The 25,235-nt window shown below is 40.1% G+C and overlaps 1 protein-coding gene and 1 non-coding gene across 5 annotated transcripts in view; one reads left to right on the top strand and one right to left on the bottom strand.

Moving 5' to 3' along the window:
• NDRG3 (NDRG family member 3) overlaps positions 1 to 25,235 on the bottom strand; it is an 85,593-nt gene that overhangs the window by 47,911 nt on the left and 12,447 nt on the right. For 2 of the 4 annotated variants that reach the window (XM_059038077.2, XM_059038075.2), the window contains exons 2-3: positions 16,409 to 16,510; positions 2,338 to 2,373 (exon numbers count right to left, since the gene is read on the bottom strand). In XM_059038077.2, the coding sequence (XP_058894060.1) occupies positions 2,338 to 2,373; positions 16,409 to 16,465 (93 nt within the window). In that variant the 5' untranslated portion in view covers positions 16,466 to 16,510. The remainder of the gene's footprint in view (positions 1 to 2,337; positions 2,374 to 16,408; positions 16,511 to 25,235) is intronic. The other 2 variants (XM_067012195.1, XM_059038078.2) reach the window with 1 other exon arrangement.
• On the top strand, positions 22,456 to 22,562 carry LOC131741928 (U6 spliceosomal RNA). Its single transcript, XR_009331281.1, has one exon. It is a non-coding gene; the product is annotated as a U6 spliceosomal RNA (small nuclear RNA).

The raw sequence follows: 25,235 nt of genomic DNA, 5'->3' as shown, positions 1-25,235 counted from the left end.
GGCCTCAGTTAGCCCTGTGCCACATTTATGCTAATGAACAACACCAATGTCAAGGCTGAATGCCTTTCCATTAAGTGACAATGCCAGTGGGCGGCTTTAAATTTGTTCTGCTTTGTCTCCTAAGAATGTCCAGTGGTCTCCGGGAAGCCTTCAGGCAAACTGGGCCACTCTAGATGTCTCACGGCACAGTTCCTACTTCCTAGGCCTTCTATCACCTATCACTAGACCTGACCCAGATGCCCCTAGTCTCCAGAACACCACATAAACCTTTAACAAAGAGACAGATGAGAATGAAGAGCATTCATGAGTGTTGAGAGAAGAAAAAAAGAAGGGCCTATGATATTTTCTTCTTTAGAACACAGAGAACCTATACATTCATAACCAGTAACAGACATGTGACAGTGACAAACATTTGCCATCATTCTATTTGTATCAGAACTGAACTAAAAGTTATATTTAATGAGGCCAGAACATGTTAATATATTAGAGCTTCACTCAAAACATCAAGAATTTTTGCCAGACTATTTTTCAAGCGTTCATATTAAAAAGTGATTGATGATTATATCTCTAAAACTCAATTTCATTTATATCTAAGTATGTTTATGTATAAAAAAAAATCCTGAAGTATATATACCAAAATATTAACACTGGTGAAATAACAAGTGATTTTTATTTTTTTGCTTTTTGGTATTTTCTTATCTATTTTGCAATAAGCACATAATTTTTTAATATTCCATTTTTTTGAAGGGGGTACTCAATTTGATGAAAATAGATGCTTCCACACTTTTAGGTAGGAATATATATACTATTTCTGGAATTCCTCACCTTGAATTTTACTGTCACCCTCTCTCAAATGATCTCCTTCTAGGTAAATTATATCAAATATTAACAGCAATCAAGTTAAACTGGTTCAACCTAGGATCCAAACCATAACTGAAGTTAGATCAAATTAAAGACAACTAACCTCAAACTTGATTGCCACCATTCACCAAAAAATAATATGACTTCTTGTTTTTGAGTAGGGGTCTATAGCAAATGATCCCCTAACAGCACTTGGCTGATTATGTTGTATATGTAAGTATACCAAATAGTCAAACCAAGAGGTGTTTGGCACTGGGATTAAAAAGTCTGTAACAAGGAGCCTGCCCCTTCTAAAGTGAGTCTCAGTCTCATTTGTCCTGCCAAGGAACCTCAGCTTTACACACAACTCAGCTCCTTGCCACATCTCAGCTCTGGACATTCTCAAGTGAGAAAGAATGGGCAATGGATTCAGGACAAAGGGGGTTTTTTAACTCCAATTCCACCCAACAGCAAGTTATGATATGTGATTCTCAATTTTCTCATCTGTAATAAAAACCACCTAATGATATTGCTCCAAGCACTAGAGATGATGTATGTTTAGTATCTATAGTAGGTACCCAATAAATTATTATGATATAACTGGTTTGCCTATGAGACAGATATTAGTTCTTCCTTTTGATTCTAACGCTATATGGAGAGATTCCACTGTACTTAACATAACTTAATGTATCTGAAAATAACTATCTGCCTGTGGGTATACAAGTTGGGTGAATCCTGGACACAAGGAAGTTGGCTTCCCTGCACCTTCCTTTCCTGCCTAGTACCCTCTGAGTCTACTTCATGTTGCCTCTGATAGCCACTCTTATGACATCTACCCCAAAAGTAGGAGAGTCAGGCTGCACGGGTTTAAAAGCTTCCCATTTCCATACTCCTTCCTCCCATTTCTTTCAGGGCCAGGCAACAGATAAAGTAGGAAGATGGAGGGAGGGTTGCTGGTTCACTTTATTGATTTTCAAATTGGCAATAGAGTTATAGGCAAAAGCAGACTAAGACAAACAATATCATTTAGGAAAATACTAATGAGCCAGGTTGAATTTTGCATTTCCAAAGATAAAGCCAAGAGATATCTGCATTTTATATTAATAACACTTAATGTGTCTTTTTCTTTTAGGTAAAGATTTTGTTGTTGGTTAAGTCTCCCCTCAAAATGCCCCTCCCCCGCCTTCTCTGCAGTGAGGTGACAACCATTTGACACCTGTGACTAGGGTTTCCAGTATCATTTGAGGAAAGGAGATCTTAATTACAAAGAGAAAGCTCCACCCAATAACCTACAACCACAGAACAGGTACCTGGCAGGCAATTTTTGAACACAATAGCAAATCATTTTAAATAAACTTGATCCAATGACCAAAAGAACATGAAGGAGTCACGATTAGCTACGAAGAGAGATCCACCTCTATAACACCACCAGCACAGGGAGGGAAGCACTGTAGAGATCCTGTACACAGCCCTCCTTGGTGTTTGTACAGTCCTTACCTGACAGTCAAAGTCCTGGAAGTTTCGTGTACCATTCTGTCAACAGAAGGCAGAAAACACAGTCAGTTTCCCCATGTGGCTTCCCCAAATGTGCAGCAAATTCAGTTCACAGTGAAAGCAGGGCATGTGCAAGCCTCTTGGTTGCCATAAGACTAAAATGGTTCTCATCAATAGGCTTCAGAGGAGGCCGGGTGGGTTCCTAACATGTGTTAGTAAAAGGTGAGCCTTTAGAGGTGGGGTTACACTTTGGCAGGCTTCCTGTGAAGATGAAGGAAAGGAGCCTGGTTTCCCAGTAAAGCCTGTAACTTCTTGTCTCCCTACCTAAGGAGAGCAGTGAGAGAGAGTAAAACATGGATCAGAGTCTGAGAGCACATTCACAACCCACACGGGAGGTACCTGGGAGGAAAGGAGGTAGAGGCCAACCCTGAGACGTGCAAAGGAACAGAGTGCCCAGGACAAGGAAGCAAAGAAAGGATTAAGAAGAGAACAAAGATATAGGTGGATCCGAAATGGAAGATCTGAAATTTAACAAGGAAGAAAGGCATTGTCATTGAAGGAGGGAAAGAATGATAAAACAAGGTTCCTAATACACTGGTATAACCCATGAAACTGCTAATAGGAAAAAGGACAAATCATTGAATCGTTTAAAAAGTAAAACACAGTCAAAAGATCCAAGGAGAATTCACCAAGCTTCTAAAAAGAGATTGTATCATAGTCATGTTTGATTGCCAAAAAAAAAAAAAAAACAATGGCAATGACTCAGAGGCATTTTTGTAGCATTTCAGATGCCAGAGTTGCAAGAGTATGACATAAGAGTATAAAAAGGGTAATAAGTGATGTGTTTGGGAGGAAAAGAAAACCTTCTGACTTGATTTTTCATAAAGTAAAAGCTCCTGCCCAGAAGAAAAACCCTCTCATTAGTTAGAAACTGTGTTATATCTGTCTACTACAGCTTCCAGAAGGTGTGGAGCTATAATAATTATCAGCACCTTCCCCAAAGCTGCCCCTCCGGAGAAGATCAAGAAATCTGATGCCAAGGGAGTACTAAGCAATTCCATCCGCCTTCAAGAAGATCCTCTTAGAAACAGTTCTGTATCCTACCACCTTATTTCTGTAAAGGTGGCAGTAAAGTCACAATAGATTACCAATCACAGAGAGACTGTGGATGACACAGAGGACAGAGTGTGGTGGAGGCAGTGGTCTGAGGTATTAGTCCTGGCATGAAGCCAAGTTCACAAAGTTAAGTCTGATGCAGTCACAGCGTAGAAAGACAACTAAGATGCCACGTAGCTGGGACTGGGTAGCACATTTCCAAGGAATGCCGCCCTTGGTAAAAAGGATCACAGAGTTCCCTATCTCCCCACTAGCCCCATACAATTCCTGAGAACTCCTTCAGAGAAGTCATTGTGTTTAACATCTAGTTAGACGATGAGAAGCAGGAGGAAGGGCCCTCTCATGGACTAGGGTAGATAGTTGTAGTAGGATATAAATGACCAGCCAGTGAGCCCCTGATCCCTGATTCAACTTGCACCTTCCACCACATACAGCACAGGGCCGGGTATAAGTTAATATATATTTATAAAATGAATATGCCAATATAACAAAATTAAATGCTGAAATATTTCTGTTAAGACTTTGGGTTGAAAACAACAAAAAATTCCACTGCATTCCAGTTTAAGACATGATACGTTTATTAAATGATAATAAAGTAAGCTACAGAATGGTCTTCAAAGTTTGACCTCACATACATTAAAATATGCACTAAAAAAGACTAGAAGAAAAATACCAAAACATTAACAATAGCAGCTGTTTCTAAATAGACATTATGGGTGGTTACAATTTTTTTTATACTTTTCTACAATGAGCATATACTTCACCTTTTGTAATTAAAAAATTAGAAAAAAAGGATTTGGTATGGCACAAAAAATGTTTGTCGCAACTTCCCTGGCAGTCGAGTGGTTAAGACTCCACATTCCCAATGCAGAGGGCATGGGTTCAATCCCTGCTCAGGGAACTAAGATCCTGCATGCCATATGGTGTGGCCAAAAAAAGTTTGTAACTTAGTATTTTGTAATATACAACTTAAAGATTCACTTAATCTTTTGAGGAATAATTTATAATGATGTCAAAACAGACCATATTAGAGCTTCAATCCTACTGGGCTCCCAGAGGCTCCTTTACAGATTATTTAGAAAGATTAGGGAAAATCTCTTTAGTCTGAACTAAAATCTTGGTCCTGGAACACAGAAACACAAATTCTGATGAGCAATTTGAGAAGCAGCTGTCCTTGTATGCATGAATTGCCTTACTCACTATCATGTGATCACAGTCATGAAGCATTCTGTGACGCCCTGAAGCCTGAGAAGAGCGCAAAGGGAAATGCCAAAAGCAGAAAGATGCAATTCTCTCCAGAAACCAAAGTGATCTTTTCTTTGTTGAGAACCTAGCAAAAAAACAATTCCACGGGGCTTCTCTGGTGGTGCAGTGGTTAAGAATCCACCTGCCAGTGCAGGGGACACGGGTTCGAGCCTTGGTCCGGGAAGATCCCACATGCCGTGGAGCAACTAAGGTCGTGTGCTACAACTACTGAGCCTGTGCTCTAGAACCCGCGAGCCACAAGTACTGAAGCCCGTGCCTAGGGCCCGTGCTCCGCAACAAGAGAAGCCAACGCAATGTGAAGCCCACTCGCTGCAACTAGAGAAAGTCCACTCGTAGCAACAAAGACCCAACACAGCCAAAATAAATAAATAAAATATTTTTTTAAAATTCCACATTCCTTATGCAATGTACACAGCTGTACACAGCTAGACACCTAAAGACAAGGCACTAATAATCAGAGGAAGAATATATAACACTTGTTTTCTTGGCTTTTTTTTTTTTCTCAAAGGGATGCCAGATCCTCTTGGAGAATGGCTTCAGGCTTCATGAGTGATTGATCATCCTGGAGAAAGTATATGACTGGGTCAGTCTGACAGTGTTTGGCATCCAGAGTTTCTTTTTCTTCTTTTTTTAAAAAATTTAATTTATTTTTATTAGTTATCCATTTTACACCCATCAGTGTATACATGTCAATCCCAATCGCCCAATTCATCACACTGCCCCCCACCCGGGATGCTTTCCCCTCTTGGTGTCCATACATTTTTCCTCTACTTCTGTGTCTCAATTTCTGCTCTGCAAACCACTTCATCTGTACCATTTTATAGGTTCCACATATATGTGTTAATATATGATACTTGCTTTTCTCTTTCTGACTTACTTCACTCTATATGAGTCTCTAGATCCATCCACGTCTCTACAAATGACCCACTTTCGTTCCTTTTTATGGCTGAGTAATATTCCATTGTATATATGTACCACATCTTCTTTATCCATTCATCTGTTGATGGGCATTTAGGTTGCTTCCATGATCTGGCTATTGTAAATAGTGCTGCAATGAACGTTGGGGTGCATGTGTCTTTTTGATTTATGGTTTTCGCTGGTTATATGCCCCGTAGTGAGATTGCTGGGTCATATGGTAATTCTATTTTTAGTTCTTTAAGGAACTTCCATACTGTTCTCCATAGCGGCTGTATCAATTTACATTCCCACCAACAGTGCAAGAGGGTTCCCTTTTCTCCACACCCTCTCCAGCATTTGTGTTTGTAGATTTTCTGATGATGCCCATTCTGACTGGTGTGAGGTGATACCTCTTTGTAGTTTTGATTTGCATTTCTCTAATAATTAGTGATGTTGAGCAGCTTTTCATGTGCTTCTTGAAGGCCATCTGTATGTCTTCTTTAGAGAAATGTCTATTTAAGTCTTCTGCCCATTTCTGGATTGGGTTGTTTGTTTTTTTAATATTGAGCTGCATGAGCTGTTTATATATTTTGGAGAGTCATCCTTTGCCCGTTGATTTGTTTGCAAATATTTTCTCCCATTCTGAGGGCTGTCTTTTAATCTTGTTTATGGTTTCCTTTGCTGTGCAAAAGCTTTTAAGTTTCATTCGGTTCCATTTGTTTATTTTTGTTTTTATTTCCATTACTCTAGGAGGTGGATCAAAAAATATCTTGCTGTGATTTATGTCAAAGAGTGTTCTTCCTGTGTTTTCCTCTAAGAGTTCTATAGTGCCCAGTCTTACATTTAGGTCTCTAATCCATTTTGAGTTTATTTTTGTGTATGGTGTTAGGGAGTGTTCTAATTTCATTCTTTTACATGTAGCTGTCCAGCTTTCCCAGCACCACTTATAGAAGAGACTGTCTTTTCTCCATTGTATATCCTTGCCTCCTTTGTCATAGATTAGTTGACCATAGGTGCATGGGTTTATCTCTGGGCTTTCTATCTTGTTACATTGATCTGTTTCTGTTTTTGTGCCAGTACCATATTCTCTTGATTACTGTAGCTTTGTAGTATAGTCTGAAGTCAGGGAGTCTGATTCCTCCAGCTCTGTTTTTTTCCCTCACGACTACTTTGGCTTATCGGGATCTTTTGTGTCTCCATACACATTTTAAGATTTTTTGTTCTAGTTCCGTAAAAAATGCCATTGGTAATTTGATAGGGATTGCGCTGAATCTGTAGATTGCTTTGTGTAGTATAATCATTTTCACAATGTTGATTCTTCCAATCCAAGAACATGGTATATCTCTCCATCTGTTGATATCATCTTTAATTTCTTTCATCAAAGTCTTATAGTTTCCTGCATACAGGTTTTTGCATCCCTAGGTAGGTTTATTCCTAGGTATTTTCTTTTTGTTGCAGTGGTAAATGGGGGCGTTTCCTTAATTTCTCTTTCAGATTTTGCATCATTAGTGTATAGGAATGCAAGAGATTTCTGTGCATTAATTTTGTATCCTGCAACTTTACCAAATTCATTGATTACCTCTAGTAGTTTTCTGGTGGCATCTTTAGGATTCTCTATGTATAGGATCATGTCATCTGCAAACGGTGACAGTTTTACTTCTTCTTTTCCAATTAGTATTCCTTTTATTTCTTTTTCTTCTCTGATTGCCGTGGCTGGGACTTCCAAAACTATGTTGAATAATAGTGGTGAGAGTGGACATCCTTATCTCGTTCCTGATCTTAGAGGAAATGCTTTCAGTTTTTCACCATTGAGAAAGATGTTTGCTGTGGGTTTGTCATATATGGGCTTTATTATGTTGAGGTACGTTTCCTCTGTGTCCACTTTCCAGAGAGTTTTTATCATAAATGTTGAATTTTGTCAAAAGTTTTTTCTGCATCTGTTGAGATGATCATATGGTTTTTATTCTTCAGTTTGTTAATATGGTTTATCACATTGATTGATTTACATATATTGAAGAATCCTTGCATCCCTGGGATAAATCCCACTTGACCATGGTGTATGATCTTTTTAATGTGTTGTTGGATTCTGTTTGCTACTATTTTGTTGAGTATTTTTGCATCTATATTCATCAGTGATGTTGGTCTGTAATTTTATTTTTCTGTAGTATCTTTGTCTGGTTTTGGTATCAGGGGGATGGTGACCTCATAGAATGAGTTTGGGAGTTTTCCTTCCTCTGCAAGTTTTTGGAAGAGTTTGAGAAGGATGGGTGTTAGCTCTTCTCTAAATGTTTGATAAAATTCGCCTGTGAAACCATCTGGTCCTGGACTTTTGTTTGTTGGAAGATTTTTAATCACAGTTTCAATTTCAATACTTGTGATTGGTCTGTTCATATTTTCTATTTCTTCCTGGTTCAGTCTTGGAAGGTTATACCTTTTTAAGAATGTGTCCATTTCTTCCATGTTGTCCATGTTATTGGCATAGAGTTGCTTGTAGTAGTCTCTTAGGATGCTTTGTATTTCTGCAGTGTCTGTTGTAACTTCTCCTTTTTCATTTCTAATTTTATTGATTTGAGTCCTCTCCCTGTTTTTCTTCGTGAGTCTGGCTAATGTTTTATCAATTTTGTTTATTTTCTCAATGAACCACCTTTTAGTTTTATTGTTCTTTGCTATTGTTTTCTTTGTTTCTATTTCATTTATTTCTGCTCTGATCTTTATGATTTCTTTCCTTCTGCTAACCTTGGGTTTTGTTCTTCTTTCTCTAGTTCCTTTAGGTGTAAGTTTAGATGGTTTATTTGAGATTCTTCTTGTTTCTTGAGGTAGGCTTGTATAGCTATAAACTTCCCTCTTAGAACTGCTTTTGCTGCATCCCATAGGTTTTGGATTGTCGTGTTTTCATTGTCATTTGTCTCTAGGTATTGTTTTATTTCCTCTTTGATTTCTTCAGTGATCTCTTGGTTATTTAGTAACGTATTGTTTAGCCTCCATGTGTTTTGTGTTTTTTACATTTTTATCCCTGTAACTGACTTCTAACCTCATACCGTTGTGGTCAGAAAAGATGCTTGATATGATTTCAAATTTCTTAAATTTACTGAGGCTTGATTTGTGATCCAAGATGTGATCTATCCTGGAGAATGTTCCCTGCGCACTTGAGAAGAAAGTGTAATCTGCTGTTTTGGGATAGAATGTCCTATAAATAGCAATTAAGTCTACCTGGTCTTATTGTATCATTTAAAGCTTGTGTTTCCTTATTAATTTTCTGTTTGGATGATCTGTCCATTGGTGTGAGGTGTTAAAGTCCTCAACTATTATTGTGTTACTGTCAATTTCCTGTTTTATAGCTTTTAGCAGTGGCCTTACTTATTGAGGTGCTCCTATGTTGGGTGCATATATATTTATAATTGTTATATCTTCTTCTTGGATTGACCCCTGTATCATTATGTAGTGTCCTTCCTTGTCTTTTGTAACATTCTCTATTTTAAAGTCTATTTTATCTCATATGAGTATTGCTACTCCAGCTTTCTTTTGATTTCCATTTGCATGGAATATCTTTTTCCATCCCCTCACTTTGTCTGTATGTGTCCTTAGGTCTGAAGTGGGTCTCTTGTAGACAGCATATATATGGGTCTTGTGTTTGTATCCATTCAGCAAGCCTGTGTCTTTTGGTTGGAGCATTTAATCCATTCGTGTTTAAGGTGATTATCAATATGTATGTTCCTTTGACCATTTTCTTAATTGTTTTGGGTTTGTTTCTGTAGGTCCTTTTCTTCTCTTGTGTTTCCCACTTAGGGAAGTTCCTTTAGCATTTGTTGTAGAGCTGGTTTGGCACTACTGAATTCTCTTAGCTTTTGCTTGTCTGTAAAGCTTTTGGTTTCTCCATCGAATCTGAATGAGATCCTTGCCGGGTAGAGTAATCTTGGTTGTAGCTTCTTCCCTTTCATTGCTTGAAGTATATCATGACACTCCCTTCTGGCTTGTAGAGTTTCTGCTGAGAAATCAGCTGTTAACCTTATGGGAGTTCCCTTGTATGTTATTTGTCATTTTTCCCTTGCTGCTTTCAATAATTTTTCTTTGTCTTTAATTTTTGCCAATCTGAGTACTATGTGTCTTGGCATGTTTCTTCTTGGGTTTATCCTGTATGGGACTCTCCTTGCTTCCTGGACTTGAGTGGCTGTTTCCTTTCCCATGTTAGGGAAGTTTTTGACTATAATCTCTTCAAATATTTTCTCGGGTCCTTTCTCTCTCTCTTCTCCTTCTGGGGCCCTTATAATGCGAATGTTGTTGCGTTTAATGTTGTCCCAGAGGTCTCTTAGGCTGTCTTCATTTCTTTTCATTCTTTTTTCTTTATTCTGTTCTGCAGCAGTGAATTCCACCATTCTGTCTTCCAGGTCACTTATCCGTTCTTCTGCCTTAGTTATGCTGCTATTGATTCCTTTTAGTGTTTTTTTCAGTTCAGTTAATGTATTGTCCATCTCTGTTTGTTTGTTCTTTAATTCTTCTAGGTCTTTGTTTAGCATTTCTTGCCTCTTCTCGATCTTTGCCTCCATTCTTTTTCCGAGGTCCTGGATCATTTTCACTATCATTATTCTGAATTCTTTTTCTGGAAGATTGCCTATCTCCATTTCATTTAGTTGTTTTTCTGGGGTTTTATCTTGTTCCTTCATCTGGTACATAGCCCTCTGCCTTTTCATCTTGTCTACCTTTCTGTGAATGTGGTTCTTGTTCCACAGGCTGCAGGATTGTATTTCCTTTTCTTCTGCTGTCTGACCTCTGTGGATCCAGAGTTTCTGAATGACGTTCATTAGCTGGTCCTCAGTTGAGCGTGGTCAACTGAAGCCAAATTCTCTGAACTCATTAAAAATTCAATATTACTGGGGACTTCCCTGGCAGTCCAGTGGTTTAGACTCCACACTTACACTGCAGGGGGGCTCAGGTTCAATCCTTTGTCAGGGAACTAAGATCCTGCATGCAACGCAGCATGGCCAAAAAAAAAAAAAAATTCAATACTACTCACTAGGTAGACTCTGGAAGGAGAAAGACCTCCCTGGGGACTTATTTGTTTCTTATATTTGTGGTACAAGGTTCCACTCCAACAAAACTTCCAGAACTTTCATGCTCTGGGTGCTTTCTTTTTATTTTCTGTCCATATTGAATATACCATTAATTCCATGTTCAGAGAGATTCTTGCACTAAGCAGACTTAAGTAGCATAAAGGGATTCAAGAAAAAAAATTTAAATAATAGAATAATGTGGAAGAAGAGAAAATAAAAAGAATAACTCAAGGAAAAAAAGAAGTCATTACTGAAAGTTGCAGTCAAAGTAGAAGCCAACTAAGGGGAATGTTTCCTGGTGGACACTCAGTGCCAAATGCAGAAGGTAAATGAAGCAGCTGAAGAAAGTGAATTAAAAACAAGTAATTCTCTCAGTTCAAGCCTGGAGAATAAGCAAAAAGCAACTGAGAATACATCAGTGTATGAAGAGAAGTATGAAATAAGGGGGGAAGGCAAGGAGGAAAGTTTGAAAAACAAGGAACTGCTAGAGGGAAGAGAAATGTAATTTCTCAACATGAGATCTAGTCAATGCACAGAGCTGTCAAAAGACAGAAAGCAACAATATAATGGAGAGACAAGATACATAAGACCTTAGAACCAACTACCAACAGGAAGAGATTTGGGGCAAATCTACCTGTTCTGTGAACTTGATGTGGGGGGCTGTGTATGATTCACCACTCTATTCCCAGTTTTGGCACTTAGTAAATGCAATGAATATCATTTTGGAAGAGGAGCATCTAAAAATAGAGATACTCAATTTGAGTAAGAAATGAATACCAAAGAGGAAGGGTTACGTTCAATTTATGAGCTCGGAACTAAAGTGAGGAGGAGTTGTTACAACAGTAAAAGTTTTAGAAACAAGCTGATTAAAATCAGTCAAAGAGAATAAAATATGACATTTCTACTAAAAAAGGACAATAACCCTTTTTGGATTATTGTAGAAAGGAGAGAGATGGGGAATTGTACAAGCAATACTGGACTTCACAAATACTCTTTAATGAAAATGTCAATAAATCTGTGGGGGTTTTTTGTTTTTCTTTTTAATTTATTTATTTAACTTATTTATTTTTGGCTGCCTTAGTTCTTTGTTGCTGTGCACAGCCTTCTCTAGTTGCGGCGAGCTGGGGCTACTCTTCGCTGCAGTGTGAGGGCTTCTCATTGCACTGGCTTCTCTTGTTGTGGAGCACAGGCTTTAGGCGCGTGGGCTTCAGTAGTTGCGGCATGTGGGCTCAGTAGTTGTGGCTCGCGGGCTCTAGAGCACAGGGTCAGCAGTTTTGACGCACAGGCTTAGTTCCTCTACGGCATGCGGGATCTTCCCGAACCAGGGCTTGAACCCGCGTCCCCTGCACTGGCAGGCGGATTCTTAATCACTGCACCACCAGGGAAGCCCTGTGTTGTTTTTTTAAAAAAGACCTTGGCATAAACCCTTTGGCCTGTCTCTGTTGCCCTGGAGGTTACAAAAATGCTCATCCCTGGGTTCTCCCTGCTTCCTCTTATAATATCCTCCCTTAGGGTCTACCTCACTTTCTACTGTAACAACCAAAGCAAATAACTTGTTTCTGTTCCCCTCACTAAGTATTTATTCCCCTTCTTGATAGGTCCTCAATTTTGCTGAAGCCAACTGTGGTCTACTATTTATTTTCTCAAGCCTGGTCTTTGGCTTTCACAGGCTCAGCAGTATCTGAACTAACAGTAGGTAGAGGAGGGCAGGGAAAATGAAGCACAAACCAGCCAGCTCGCCTGCTTGTGCATGGTCTGTTGGCTGAAGAGGTTGAACAACCAGCTACAAGAGGCAGCATATGGTGGGAAGAGCCCTAGACTCCCTGATCCAGGCTGAAGTCAACAGCTGTGGGGTCTAGTCCCGGCTTCACCACCTCACTAGACACCAATGTTAGACACGTCATATAACCTCTCTGAGCCTCATCTGTAAAATGGAGCTAAAAATACCTGTAACTACCTACTTCACAAGAGGTCAGGAGATTCAAATTAGATAGTATTTGTGAAAGTGCTCTGAAAATGGTTAAATGTTATTTTTTAAAAAATCATTTCACGTTCCTGTGCGATATCTGCCTCCAATAAAACAAACAGAAGTGCTGGCAGGTGATTCTTTTCATCACTGGAGCCAAAACAAGCATGGCAAAATTACCCACTTCTTCACAATTCTGAGCCATAGACAAAATCACAGGCATAATAAAAGTAAATGGGAAAAGTACCAACAAACAACAAGAGAAAAGTTAACATAAGTCTCGCTTAAAGCTATTTTGAGAACGCTTCCTAATAGTCAGCTCAGGACAAATTTATGCATTACAGGTTGGGTCTAGACTTCCTTTGGCTCCCTGAAGCCTGGAAGAGCACAGCGATGTCTCTGGCTAAGAGTGTCTACGAGGAGAATGGACAGAAAGATGAAGTGAAATAATACATGCCTCTAGGCTTCTCCTTAAAGAGAGAGGGCAAGCCTCAGAGGTGATGCCAAATATCTATAGTGTGAACACAGTGCAAAGGCCTCAGGTTGTGGAGTAGGAAAGATTTGGGTTTCAGTCCTGGCTTTGCCACTTACTGACTGGGCAAGCCCATCTTTCAGTCAGATTTTCATCTGCTAAGTGAGGAATACTATCTACTTCAAAGGGATATTCTGATGATTAAAAGAGAGAAGGTATGTAAAGCACCTGGCACATAAAAAGGGCTTAATAAATAACAGCAGGATAGGCTATTAGGCAAAATAAAACTTCCGCGAAAACAAAAAATTTCAAGACATCTCCTATTCAAACCTGGAGGCTTATACCCTAATAGCAGTGGTTCTCAAATGGGGAGATTCTGCCCTCCCCCAGGAGACATCTGACAATGTTTGGAGACATTTTTGGTTGTCATGACTCCGGGGTACTACTGGCATCTAGTGGGTAGAGGCCAAGGATGCTATTAAACACCCTACAATGCACAGAACAGTCTCCCACAATAAATAATTATCTAGCCCAAAACATTTACAGTGCCAAGATTGAGAATCCTGCCATACAGCAGGGGTTCTTAGGTATGCAATCTGAGTAAGCTACTTCAGCTTTCTTAGCCCTAGTTTCCTCATCAGCAATATGCGAATAAATTGATCTGTGTGTCCTACATCGCAAGGCCTTTGGGAGGATCAAATGAAATAATGGATGAGAAGCATTATCACCATTATACCTTTCAAAATAATGCAAAAGCACCCACTTATTGGGCAAAGGTAGAAGCACTGATATACTGGGGGAGTGTGGGGTGTGATGGGGCAGAATTCGTTGGGAATGATACCATCTAAAGAGGGCCCTCTTGCCAATCTACTTCAGTAAAGCTTGGCTGGAGCAGGGGAGTGCTCATGAATAGCGATGGGCTAGAAGCACTTCCCAGGAAGAGGAAGGAGGGAGATAGAGCATGGGAAGTGGGTAGGAACAGCGCAGGCATATCAAAGAAGAGCTAACAGATGTGAGACAATGCTTGGTATCTTAGACTGCTCAGGCTGCCTGAGTGGCTTAAACAACATAAATTTATCTTCTCACAGTTCTGGAGGCTGGAAGCCCAAGATCAAAGTTCCAGCAGGGTTCAGTTTTTGGTGAGAGCTCCCTTCTTGGCTTGCAGATGTGTCCTCACTTGGCCAGGAGTGGGAGTGGAGAGTGGATCTCTCTCTTTTCCTCTCCCCCACTCTTCTTATAAGGCCACCAATTCTACTGGATTAGGGCTCTATCATATGACCTCATTTAACCTTAGTCACCTCCTTAAAGGACTTATCTCCAATAAAGTCACATAGGGAGCTAGGGATTCAACATATGAATTTTAGGGGAGGGGACACAATTCTGTTCAGAGAACTTGGGCACACATCAGACATAGCTGAGGAATCACTATGGCCTCAGAGATGAGGACCCAGATGTTAATTCAATGCTTTTCTGTGGTTATGGTCACCAAATCTTTTCTTTTCCAGCTGCTTTCTCTATGAGATATCCAGTCAATTAACTCTTGCAACTCTTGTTTTTTTTTTTTTTGGCCACGCTGCACAGCATGCAGGATCTTAGTTCCCCGACCAGGGATCGAACCCACACCCCCTACAGTGGAAGTACAGAGTCTTAACCACTGGAACGCCAGGGAAGTCCCTCCTGCAACTCTTCATGTAGGTGCCTCAGGCATCCTGTGGACTTCCGGGGTCAAGGAAGAATCCTCCTCTTATCTGTGTCCTAGTCCTCAAATGTCTGAGATCCATCAGGTCATGGGTTTCCAACATTGTCTAATCAGAATCACTTTAGGCGTGGTTCTCAATTTTGGAAGCTGTTAAAAAAGTTCACCCCAGACCAGTTCAATTAGAACCTCCGGACGTAGGACCTAGGCACTGGTCATTTTTAAATCTCCCCAAGTAATTCCAATAAGCAGCCAAGGTTGAGGACCACTGATTATAGAGAAGTGTGTGTGTCCTGTCCCCCTCCCCTCAGATTCCAATTTAGTTGTTCTAGAGTGGGGCCCAGGAATCTGTATTTTTAAACAATTCCCCAGCTGATTCTGACTATCAGCCAGGTTTAGGATAGGTTACTACCTTCCTGAAGCTAAACTGCCTACCCCCACTTGCCCTGTAACTATTCATTTCTGTGGCTATACATAAGCTTTACAGATGCAGATTTTATTTCCTTCCTCCTTTTTGTAGCAAATCATTTTGAGGACAGCTCTTCACAAGCACCAAAAGACAGTGCTCAAAGGAGAGAGTTTTCTGAAAACATGAAGGGAAGCAGCAGAAGAAACCAAATGGGTGTTTTAAAAAAGTGTGCAGCTTGCCAAGGCAGAGAGCGAGAAATCTGGTGAAAGATAAAGGAAGGAGTGGGAGTGGGGATGGAGATGAGGTCACAGGGACGAAAATGGGGTTGACAGGTTTCAACAGCAAATTAATGAACACGCAGTAAGTCAACAGCCCCAGAAGTTGTAGGTGAAGGGCCTTGCTTTGGGCAAAAGAGATAACAGGCAACAGCATCTTCTGGTATAGCCCCTGCCCCCATCCTGACCTCACCCATCTTTACCCTTACTCTCCAACAATACTTCCCTCCGGAAAGGATGCCATGGACTCATCCACACCGAGCTAAAACAGTATTTTAATAGGGGACCATGACAATAAACCAAAAGAATAGGGCTGAAAAGACAGAATTTCAGGCGCATTTACTGAATGGAGAGGGAGAGGAGAGTGGATAAGCCTTTCTTAGCTTTTTGGTAACTCCCACCATCACAGCACTCTTTACTTGCTGAATCTTGGTGGCTGTTAACTATGATGCTTACTGTGTAGTTCTCTGACACGAACATAAAAATGAGGTGTATTACCAACATCGAGGCATCCCTGATGAAAACCTCAACGTAGACAGAAAGGTCACATCACAGACTTGACAAATTTTAAAGAGAGCACTGCAGCCTATGTACATCACCAGCCATGGATGTTAAGTTTTCCTTATAGAAACTGAAAGTCAAGACACTTGGATTCTAAGGCATACCCACTCTCACACTCTCTGCTTAACATCTCTTATCTGTAAAACAAGAAAATTCCAAGGATGACTTGATTGAATTTGGCCAGTGGAAACAAAAGTAGGAAGAAAGGGAGGCAAGACATCAAGAAGAAGGTTAAGCAATATATTTTTTAAAGTATTCTCTCCACAGAAAGTCAAATTAAATGTAGTTACTATTTAGATAATATAGAAAATGAACTAATCACAGAAGAAAAGACTTACATATATTTTAGTGACAACAGCAGTCTTTACCTTATCATTTAGAAGTGGTTTGATCTCTGTGAGTTGAACATCCTGAAGTTCATCCATGAGGACAGATGAGAGCAGAGGATTCTCAAGAATAAATCAGTAACTCTGAAACAGAAGAGAAGTGAAGCAAAAGGCTTAAACTAGGAGCTGGAAACATAATAGTCACACTATATCCATTCATTCAAATATTAGAGCTTAGTATGTGTCATGCATGGCTCAGGGTGCTGAAGACATATTAGACTAGATGTTTAGGGCAAACAGACTCTAAAGTGGCCTCCGTGATCTCTGTACCTCCTAGCATTCACACCCATGCATAATTCCCCACCCCACCAGTTAAGTGTGGGTGGGACCCATGGCTTGCTTTTAGCCATTAGAATATGGCAAAAGTGATGGAATGTACATGAGTATCTGTATATGATTACATTACAAAAATATTTAACATCTGTCTTGTGGAGAGATACACTTTCCCCTGCTGGTTTTGAAGAAGCAAGCTGGCGTGTTTTGAGAGGGCCATGTGGTAAGAAACAGCCTCCAGCCAAAAGAGCAAGAAACTGGGATGCTCAGTCCAACCACTTGCAAAGAACTGATGGCTGCCAACAACCATATGGGCCTGGAAGTGGATCCTTCCCCAGTCGAGCCTCAGATGAGAAGCCAGCCCTGACCAGAACCTTGATTGCAGCCTTGCAGAGGACCCAGTCAACCCAGCTGGAATCCCAACCCCCTGAAACTGAGATGATAATTGTGTGTTGTTTTAAACCACTAAGGTTGCAGTAATATTTTTATGCAGCAACAGATATGTCATACAATAGTCTGCCCTCATGAAGAATCCATTTTACTTACTTTGTATAAGTAAGAGAACAACATGCTCAGAGTTACACTTCAGAAATCAACAGTTTGGAGGGTGGATTAAGGGAGAACAAAAATTGAAGGTTAATGCTGTAGCCTAGGATAAACAGATAAACCAAGGCTAAGCTCTGAGCCTTCTTCACCTGGGGAATCAAAGCAGTAGATGGAGAGTATGGTAGCCAGCCTCCACCATGGCCTCCAATGAGCCCAAGGGTCCTTGACTCCTAATATTTGCACTCACGTGTAATCTTCCAACCAAAAAAATAAGGGATGGCTTGTGTAAGTAATAGAATATGACAGAAGCAACAATATGTGACTTCTGAAGTGACAATATAAAAGGCATTATAATTTGTTTTAAGACACCATAGTCTTTTTTTTTTTTTTTTAATTATTATTTATTTGGCTGCCTCGGGTCCCAGCTGCAGCACGTGGGATCCTCGCTGCAGGATGCAGGCTTCTCTAGTTGCGGCGCGTGGGCTTAGTTGCCCTGCAGCATGTGGAATCTTAGTTCCCCGACCAGGGACCGAACCCGAGTCCCTTGCACCGGAAGGCAGATTCTTAACCACTGGACCACCAGGGAAGTCCCAAGACACTGTAGTCTTGATTCATTAGCTCTGGGAGAAGCCAGTCACCATATAGTGAGGACATTTAAATAGCCCGCTGGGGAAAAGAACCAACTTGTCAGAACCAACGTACCAGCCATGTGAGTGAGCCACTTCGCAGATGGATCCTCCAGCCCCAGTCAAGGCTGCAGATGACTGCAGCCCTGCAGACACCTGACTGCAACCTCATGAGAGATCCTGAGCTGCCCTGCCAAGCCTGCTCCCCAATTCCTGACCCAGGACCATGAGACATAATATATAACTTTGTTTTGGAGTGATTTATTACATAGCAATAGATAACTAATACAAAGAGGCAGAAGTTAGGGAAGGTTGGAATAGAGAGGCAGAGCCTCCATCCTATTGTAAAGGAAGCCATGGGGAGAGTCTGCCAATACTGGATACTGCATGCAAGTGATTCCCACCCAGACTTCAAAGCTCTAGGCTTCATCTCCTCTGCCTTGGCCTTGCAGGAAAAATGCTAAATTCATGAGTTGGGAATTCAGATGTTCAACAACCATTTATTGAGTACTCACTGTGCAAAGCATTATGGACGATACAAAGAAGGTCCCTGCCTTCCAGGAGCTTAATAAAGAGTAGAGACGACAGCTATCTATAAAGCTAACTACAAAATGAGAAATAAAAAGAAGAGCCAAAGGAGTTCAAAGGAGGAGCAATTACTTCTGGTTGGTGGGAATCCTTCACAGATACTAGTTTATTATATTAATCCACTTTTCTGTTTTTCCCTCCAGAGATAGGATGTATGGCTTTGACTTGGTTAGCTATGGAGAGGGTATGTGTTCCAGGCAAGCTCTTAGCTATTAATGACCAATACACCAAAATAAATCCTGCTCTCAACTATGACTACATTAAGGCTGACTAACAAAACCTCTTCTACTTTGAAGAACCCAGAGGGTGCCAATAGGGACCACTGCTCAAACTATGGACCCCACATGCCAATATGAGGACCCCAAACATTTGTGCCAGTTAGAGAGCACAAGCCCGATATTTAACCTCCCTATAGGACGTGGTTCTTTTCTCAGATCCCAGGTGTTCTATAAACTTGATTGACCTACTGAATGCCCAGAAACTGAATTTTTATTTTATTTTATTTTCATATCAGTCACACTTCAAAACGGGATGAGATGGCTTGAACTTTTTATCACCAATTTCAGCCAGCATCTAAAATTTCTCTTTTATAGTCCCCACTTCAACCCAGTTAACTCCCAAAATATTGGCCTAACTGGGATCTACTCACTGTGTTTATTAATCACACTATAAATTGTGACTACTTTTCATTTGGATTTCACTACTTATCAGTAATTTTAAATGGCAACTTCAAACTTCTTCTTCCTATTTAAAAGTAATGTGTGCTCACTTTAGAAAATGCGGAAACCATGGAATAATGAAAAGATATTTTACTCACAGCCCTTCCTTCTAAAAACCACCGCTGTTAATATTTTAGTCTATTTCCATTTTCCCCTCATGTAAAATGGTGATTTCCTGAAACTGTTTTTCCAACCCACCTCTTCATTCCTTACTTTAATTCACACATTTGAAAGCAGGGCACTGCAAGATGTTAATTATTCAAATGCGACTCCACGTGGGGAGGCCTGTCAAGGAGCCTCAGGGACAGAGGGAAGCCTGCAGTGCCTCCAAAGTGACGCATTCACCTAGTGTTGCCATGCATTTTTTAAAGATGAAGAAATATGCAGTTTGTGCCAGGACAAACACTTAAACAAGGGCACAAATTAAATGAGGAGGTTGTCCCTATCAGCTAGGCCCAATGCAGTCAAGGCAGGACACTGTGACTTAGGAACTGGCAACAAGACAGTAGATGTTCACCTTCCACATTACAGGGGACCCAACATGTTCTTCCAGAGACTCAGAAGAGACTCAATTTTTGCTCAGTTCTCACTGCCCTGAACCCTTGCCAATGAGCAGTTTTATAACACCTATAAGAAAACTAAGATCACATGGTGGAAAACTCCATCTCCAGATCCCTCAGCTACACAGACTGGCTCCCTCCTGGGGATCTAAGGCCTGCAGTGCCCTCATCTGCACAAATGATATGGCTGCCAGATCCCATCCTGGAACTAAGAGCTATTAATATTTTTAAGAGGCTAGTAGGGATTTTATAAACTGTAGTAGATAAGAACTCTTTTCCAGCTTTATGAGATAGAGGGGAGAGTGACAAGTAAAAAAACAGCCATCCTCAAACTGAGGAAGCAAACCTTGTATCAAAAGGCTAGAAAGGGAAAGAGGAAAAATACACTCTGTGCCAGAAATTATAATCTAAAGACCTTATGTTTAATGCTCCTCCTCCCAGAAGTTATGTTTAACACTCCTCCCAAGTATATATCTTCATTTCTTACTTTATAAGCAAAAAACTTAGGCTTAGAGAAGTTAAGTGACTTTTCCAATATCCACATCTAAGTAAGTAACAAGGCAAGGATTTAAAAACATTTGCTTTTCCCACTATACCATAATGTCTATGCCAGACGCCCATCTACTGGTTGTAGGAACCTGGGCAGGTTTCCTCCACTCTCTCCACAGAGGCACCTCCTTGAAATAAAGGTGACAGAAACTCAGAGCAATCCTATACCACCAATGACTCAGATGCCTCAGAAGGAAGGTTGGAGTCATCACAGCAGGACAAGAACTCTCATTATCTCAGTAGTTAGCTGAGGACAAGGAGAACAAGAAATGAGTAGGGAAAGTGCAGCAAAATCCCAGCTATTACTTGGTACCCAGTTTCGGAAAAGAGGGCTATTTCTTGCTTGTTTTCAGTATGATGGGCCTCAAACTTTAATGTACAATCAGTCACCTGGGGATCTTGTGTAGGATCTCAGGTATAATCAGTTTTGAGCAATGATAGTCCAATATATGACCTCATCAGCTGAGGAGAAGCGGGGATCATCTGAGGTGAAGGTGAAGAAATGAAGGGCTTGATTATTAGCAACAATCCTTATTAGAGATGATAAGGGTGGGGTAGAGATACACTCTATTAATCTAATTTCATCCTGCCTTCTTCCAAAAATGATTTCAATGAATTAGATGGGATTTTTAAAAGATTCAACAGGCCATACCAACTAGAGGGGGAATACATTGGAGAAAGAGAGAAGACTGCTGCAGAAATCTAGCTGAAAGATGACAAGAGCCTGACCATGTTATTGGAATCACAGAGATAAAGAAAAAGGGAGAGAGCCTCATTCACCAGAAGGCAGAGAGCAGAAGCAAGAAGAACTACAGGGGCTTCCCTGGTGGCACAGAGGTTGAGAGTCCGCCTGCCGATGCAGGGGACACGGGTTCGTGCCCCAGTCCGGGAAGATCCCACATGCCGTGGAGCGGCTGGGCCCGTGAGCCATGGCCGTTGAGCCTGTGCGTCCAGAGCCTGTGCTCCACAACAGGAGAGGCCACAACAGTGAGAGGCCCACGTAACACACACACACACAAAAAGAAGAACTACAATTCTGCAGCCCATGGAAGGAAACCCACATTCACAGAAAGACAGACAAAATGAAAAGGCAGAGGACTTTGTACCAGATGAATGAATAAGAAAAAAACCAGAAAAAAAACTAAATGAAGTGGAGACAGGCAATCTTCCAGAAAAAGAATTCAGAATAATGATAGTGAAGATGATCCAGGACCTCGGAAACAGAATGGAGGCAAAGATCCAGAAGATGCAAGAAATGTTTCACAAAGACCTAGAAGAATTAAAGAACAAGGACCTAGAAGAATTAAAGAACAAACAAACAGAGATGAACAATACATTAACTGAAATGAAAAATACACTAGAAGGAATCAATAGCAGCATAACAGAGGCAAAAGAACGGATAAGCGACCTGGAAGACAGAATGGTGGAATTCACTGCTGTGGAACAGAATAAAGAAAAAAGAATGAGAAGAAATGAAGACAGCCAAAGAGACCTCTGGGACAACATTAAATGCAACAACCTTTGCATTATAGGGGCCCCAGAAGGAGAAGAGAGAAAAAAAGGACCCGAGAAGATATTTGAAGAGATTATAGTCGAAAACTTCCCCAACATAGGAAAGGAAACAGCCACCCAAGTCCAGGAAGCACAGAGAATCCCATAAAGGATAAACCCAAGGAGAAACATGCCAAGACACATCGTAATCAAATTGGCAAAAAAAAAAGATAAAGAAAAATTATTGAAAGCAGCAAGGGAAAAATGACAAATACAAGAGAACTCCCATAAGGTTAACAGCTGAATTCTCAGCAGAAACTCTACAAACCAGAAGGGAGTGGCATGATATACTTCAAGTGATGAAAGGGAAGAACCGACAACCAAGATTACTCTACCCGGCAAAGATCTCATTCAGATTCGATGGAGAAACCAAAAGCTTTACAGACGAGCAAAAGCTAAGAGAATTCAGCACCACCAAACCAGCTCTACAACAAATGCTAAATGAACTTCTCTAAGTGGGAAACACAAGAGAAGAAAAGGACCTACAAAAACAAACCCAAAACAATTAAGAAAATGGTCATAGGAACATACATGTTGATAATTACCTTAAACGTGAATGGATTAAATGCTCCAACCAAAAGACACAGGCTTGCTGAATGGATACAAACACAAGACCTGTGCTCGCTTTGGCAGCACATATACGAAAATTGGAACGATACAGAGAATATTAGCATGGCCCCTGTGCAAGGATGACACGCAAATTCGTGAAGCGTTCCATATTTTGGGGAGACGCAAGAGGGAAGAGATATGGGAACATATGTATATGTGTAACTGATTCACTCTGTTGTAAAGCAGAAACTGACACACCATTATAAAGAAATTATACTCCAATAAAGGTGTTTAAAAAAACCCAAAAAAACCAAGACCCATATATATGCTGTCTACAAGAGACCCACTTCAGACCTAGGGACACATACAGACTGAAAGTGAGAGGATGGAATAAGATATTCCATGCAAATGGAAATCAAAAGAAAGCTGGAGTAGCAATACTCATATGAGATAAAATAGACCTTAAAATAAAGAATGTTACATGAGACAAGGAAAGACACTACATAATGATCAAGGGATCAATGCAAGAAGAAGACATAAAAATTATAAATATATATGCACTCAACATAGGAGCACCTCAATACATAAGGCAACTGCTAACAGCTATAAAAGAGGAAATCGATAGTAACACAGTAATAGTGGGGGACTTCAACACCTCACTTACACCAATGGACTGGTCATCCAAACAGATAATTAATAAGGAAACACAAGCTTTAAATGACACAATAAGACCAGGTAGATTTAATTGATATTTATAGGACATTCTACCCCAAAACAGCAGATTACACTTTCTTCTCAAGTGCGCAGGGAACATTCTCCAGGATACATCACATCTTGGATCACAAATCAAGCCTCAGTAAATTTAAGAAATTTGAAATCATATCAAGCATCTTTTCTGACCACAACGGTATGAGGTTAGAAGTCAATTACAGGGATAAAAATGTAAAAAGCACAAAACACATGGAGGCTAAACAATACGTTACTAAATAACCAAGAGATCACTGAAGAAATCAAAGAGGAAGTAAAAAAATACCTAGAGACAAATGACAATGAAAACACGATGATCCAAAACCTACGGGATGCAGCAAAAGCCATTCTAAGAGGGAAGTTTATAGCTATACAAGCCTACCTCAAGAAACAAGAAGAATCTCAAATAAACAATCTAACATTACACCTAAAGGAACTAGAGAAAGAAGAACAAACAAAACCCAAGGTTAGCAGAAGGAAAGAAATCATAAAGATTAGAGCAGAAATAAATGAAATAGAAACAAAGAAAACAATAGCAAAGAACAATAAAACTAAAAGGTGGTTCTTTGAGAAGATAAACAAAATTGATAAACCATTAGCAAGACTCATGAAGAAAAAGAGGGAGAGGACTCAAATCAATAAAATTAGAAATGAAAAAGGAGAAGTTACAACAGATATTGCAGAAATACAAAGCATCCTAAGAGACTGCTACAAGCAACTCTATGCCAATAACATGGACACCCTGGAAGAAATGGACACATTCTTAGAAAGGTATAACCTTCCAAGACTGAACCAGGAAGAAATAGAAAATATGAATAGACCAATCACAAGTAATGAAATTGAAACTGTGATTAAAAATCTTCCAACAAACAAAAGTCCAGGACCAGATGGTTTCACAGGCGAATTTTATCAAACATTTAGAGAAGAGCTAACACCCATCCTTCTCAAACTCTTCCAAAAACTTGCAGAGGAAGGAAAACTCCCAAACTCATTCTATGAGGCCATCATGCCCCTGATACCAAAACCAGACAAAGATACTACAGAAAAATAAAATTACAGACCAACATCACTGATGAATATAGATGTAAAAATACTCAACAAAATAGTAGCAAACAGAATCCAACAACACATTAAAAAGATCATACACCATGGTCAAGTGGGATTTATCCCAGGGATGCAAGGATTCTTCAATATATGTAAATCAATCAATGTGATAAACCATATTAACAAATTGAAGAATAAAAACCATACGATGGGCTTCCCTGGTGGCGCAGCGGTTGAGAGTCCGCCTGCCAATTCTAGGGAACATGGGTTCGTGCCCTGGTCTGGGAACATCCCACATGCTGTGGAGTAGCTGGGCCCATGAGCTATGGCCGCTGAGCCTGTGCGTCCGAAGCCTGTGCTCCACAATGGGAGAGGCCACTGCAGTGAGAGGCCCGTGTACCGCAAAAACAAAACAAAACAAAACAAAACAAAACCATATGATCATTTCAGTAGATGCAAAAAAAGCTTTTGACAAAATTTAACACCCATTGATGATAAACACTCTCTGGAAAGTGGGCACAGAGGAAACCTACCTCAACATAATAAAAGCCATATATGACAAACCCACAGCAAACATCATTCTCAATGGTGAAAAACTGAAAGCATTTCCTCTAAGATCAGGAAGAAGACAAGGATGTCCACTCTTACCACTATTATTCAACATAGTTTTGAAAGTCCCAGCCATGGCAATCAGAGAAGAAAAAGAAATAAAGGAATACTAATTGGAAAAGAACAAGTAAAACTGTCACTGTTTGCAGATGACTTGATCCTATACATAGAGAATCCTAAAGATGCCACCAGAAAACTACTAGAGGTAATCAATGAATTTGGTAAAGTTGCAGGATACAAAATTAATGCACAGAAATCTCTTGCATTCCTATACACTAACAATGAAAGATCAGAAAGAGAAATTAAGGAAACTACACCATTCACCATTGCAACGAAAAGAATAAAATACCTAGGGATAAACCTACCTAAGGAGGTAAAAGACTTGTACTCAGAAAACTATAAGACACTGATGAAAGAAATCAAAGATGACACAAACAGATGGAGAGAT

The sequence above is a fragment of the Kogia breviceps genome, chromosome 14 (assembly GCF_026419965.1).
Source record: "Kogia breviceps isolate mKogBre1 chromosome 14, mKogBre1 haplotype 1, whole genome shotgun sequence".
Lineage (NCBI taxonomy): Eukaryota > Metazoa > Chordata > Mammalia > Artiodactyla > Physeteridae > Kogia > Kogia breviceps.
Note: the sequence above shows the minus strand (reverse complement) of the source record. Positions and strands in the feature narration are given on the sequence as shown.